The sequence below is a fragment of the Coptis chinensis genome, chromosome 6 (genome assembly GCF_015680905.1).
Source record: "Coptis chinensis isolate HL-2020 chromosome 6, ASM1568090v1, whole genome shotgun sequence".
NCBI classification, from domain to species: domain Eukaryota; kingdom Viridiplantae; phylum Streptophyta; class Magnoliopsida; order Ranunculales; family Ranunculaceae; genus Coptis; species Coptis chinensis.
This window is the reverse complement of record NC_141461.1, coordinates 65,346,506-65,349,184: the sequence shown is the minus strand read 5'-3', so window position 1 is coordinate 65,349,184 and position 2,679 is coordinate 65,346,506. Positions and strand designations below refer to the sequence as shown.

General features: G+C 35.3%; 1 protein-coding gene across 1 annotated transcript; it reads right to left on the bottom strand.

Annotated features, from left to right (window-relative positions):
* Nucleotides 1-221: 221 nt before the first annotated feature.
* LOC147493979 (glutathione transferase GST 23-like) lies at nt 222-1,413 on the bottom strand. The gene is made up of 2 exons (XM_086568755.1): nt 903-1,413; nt 222-730 (listed from the first exon to the last, which is right to left on the bottom strand). Exons 1-2 carry the CDS (start codon nt 1,221-1,223, stop codon nt 377-379), a joined length of 675 nt encoding a protein of 224 aa, XP_086424881.1. The 5' UTR covers nt 1,224-1,413; the 3' UTR covers nt 222-376.
* Between the last annotated feature and the right edge of the window lie 1,266 nt (nt 1,414-2,679).

Here is a 2,679-nt window from a genome sequence, read left to right as displayed (position 1 = left end):
ACTCCAAAGAAAGTTAAGAAGAAGAAAGATCTTGAGTGTGCCAAGAACATCTTCTCCCCCGTAGATCAAAGCTTGGAACTTCAAATTGAAAGCCGTGACCAAGGTACAATCTTTCGTTTCCGCTTTATTTTATTTTATGACATGGTATAACGTAATTGTATATATCGTAGGAATCATGCATGAGATATCGATAAAATCCTACAGGTTATTGAAGAATCCCATATATAAAGCTTACTCTTATTCATCACTAACAGATTACAGATCAAATTACACATTCTTGTCAAATATATACTAGATTAATACAGACTGATAGTGTTGGTTTTGGATGGAGATCGAAAGAGACGTTATATTGTATGAGTAACAATGACGAATACTTTTAAGTTGATGCAGCTACGAGTTGCTCTCGGAAGATCTTGCCTTTCTCCAGTAATTTTTCTCGTGGTGGCAACCTCTCTTTCACAATTTCAACATCAAGAAAGTTTTGGAACCATTCACTGAGCAAAGGCATGGTTTCTTTGTCCACGATGTTTATCCCAGTAATTTCTTCAATCATTCCTATCCAGTAAGCAATCCAACCAGTAACAACATCGACAAACCCGATCGTCTCACCACCAAAGAATTTACCCTTGAGACCCTTTTCAAAAGTTTTTAGAATCTCTCTAGCTTCTTTGGTAGCATTCTCTTGGGCCTCGCCTACCGTAGAGAATACACTGAATGCTGCTGTCTTACACTGCAAAGATAAAAAAGAAAGACCATCAAAGATGAAAGATCACAACACCCACTCTAGCAAAAAACATCACATTTTTCTTCAAATGTATTAGTTCAGCTGAAGAAACATGTTACAATATTTGGTGAAGTTGTATAGCTCCCTAGCTATATTATACATCTGTTAGAAACTTTACCGTATCTTCCATATACTTAGCCCAGAAACGAGCCACAGCTCTATCATAAGGATCCTCTGGGAGGAGTGGGTACTGCTTCCATGTCTCGTCAATATATTCGACAATCACAAGCGATTCAGCCACTGGTTTGCCATTGTGAACCAGTACAGGTACCTTCTTATGAACTGGATTGTATTGCAGTAGCATGGGGCCCTTGTTGTTGTTGTCGAGGTCTTCATCTAAGTACTCGTATTCTACCCCCTTCAGTTTCAGAGCCCACTCAACTATAAGAGAAAAATGTCCCCCTCGGAACCCAATTAATTTCACTTCATCTGTTGCCATTAACCTATCTCTCTTGTTATTTTTAGTGAAGCATTCGTCTCCTATATTTATACCCAGCCTCTCAAAAGATTGATGTGGTCGCAAACGTCATTTGGCTGATTTTTTTCTATAAAAAAACAAAAAAATGTAAAGTTCCGTGAACATAAATGTTGCTGAATGACAACATTATCCTAGCAAATGAATAATACGCAAAATTATCTTTTCCAAATGAGTGTAGTTGAAGCAATTAGCTGATGACACATGGAACTTGGGTCACGCGCTTCAAGCTGATTATTATTCAAAACTTTCTGCGTCAACTAATTGCAGTCAATCCAAGATTAATTCCATGAAAGTGATATCACAGTTTTGACTCCTTAGACAAGGAAGTGCATAATGATCTCTCAGTAGACTCTTTTTTTTGGATTAAGGACAAAAATCACCCTTGATCTTGACCCCGATTGTCACTTACACTCCTTAATTTTTTTCCAAAGCGAAAAAAAATCTGAAGTTGCAAATACTAAACACAACAGTTAGTTTCATAGATAGCATTAGATAGTTTCATAGATAGCATTAGATATATATGATGTCATTTTCTTTTTTACATGACATCATCAATCATTTTATTTATCTTGTAATTCACTGATATGATGCAAGTGACATTTCTGCCAAAAAAGAAATGGATTCCAAAAAGAAATTGATTAGAATTTGCGAATAATGAAGGAAAAATTAATAACAATACATATTACATATACCTGAATTATTTGTAGAATAGAAATCAAACAATTTGATAGCTAGAGTTTTTTTCTTATGACCGTTGGAATTACTGAAGATGCTAGATGATCAATTTATACCAATTACAGGTAACCGTTGGAGTTGACTCGCTGATTGATTTCCACATCATCCATTTATTTCTTGCCACATTAAGAAATAAATTACAAGGTAAATAAAATGATCGATGACGTCATGTACGTAAAAAATCAAATGACATCCTATATATCTAACGCCATCTATGAAACTAACTATTGCGTTTGGTACTTTCAACTTCAGGATTTTTTTTCACTTAGAAAAAAGTTTGGGGGTGTAAATGACAATCAAGAACAAGTTCAGGGGTGACTTTTATCCTTAATCCCTATTTTTTTTGGTAACTGCAATTTTATTTACAGTGATATTATGAAATGTACCAACAACAGCTAAGTCATTAAAAAGTAAACTATTAACACAATGGAGGTCTAATACACCATAGAGAAGTAGTACCACTGGCCAAATCCAATAAGCTAGAAGGTAGATTTTCTCTCTCGACTATCGGATGTGACCACCGTGTAGGATCACTAATTTGGTTAGACCCAAGCTTAGCAAAACGATCAGCAACAAAGTTACCTTCCATGTACGTCCAATGAAGTTTAATATGAGATTTTAACAATAACATGTGCTTGATATTCACTATAATTGACAGGATTCCCATAGCAAAAGTTGCAAA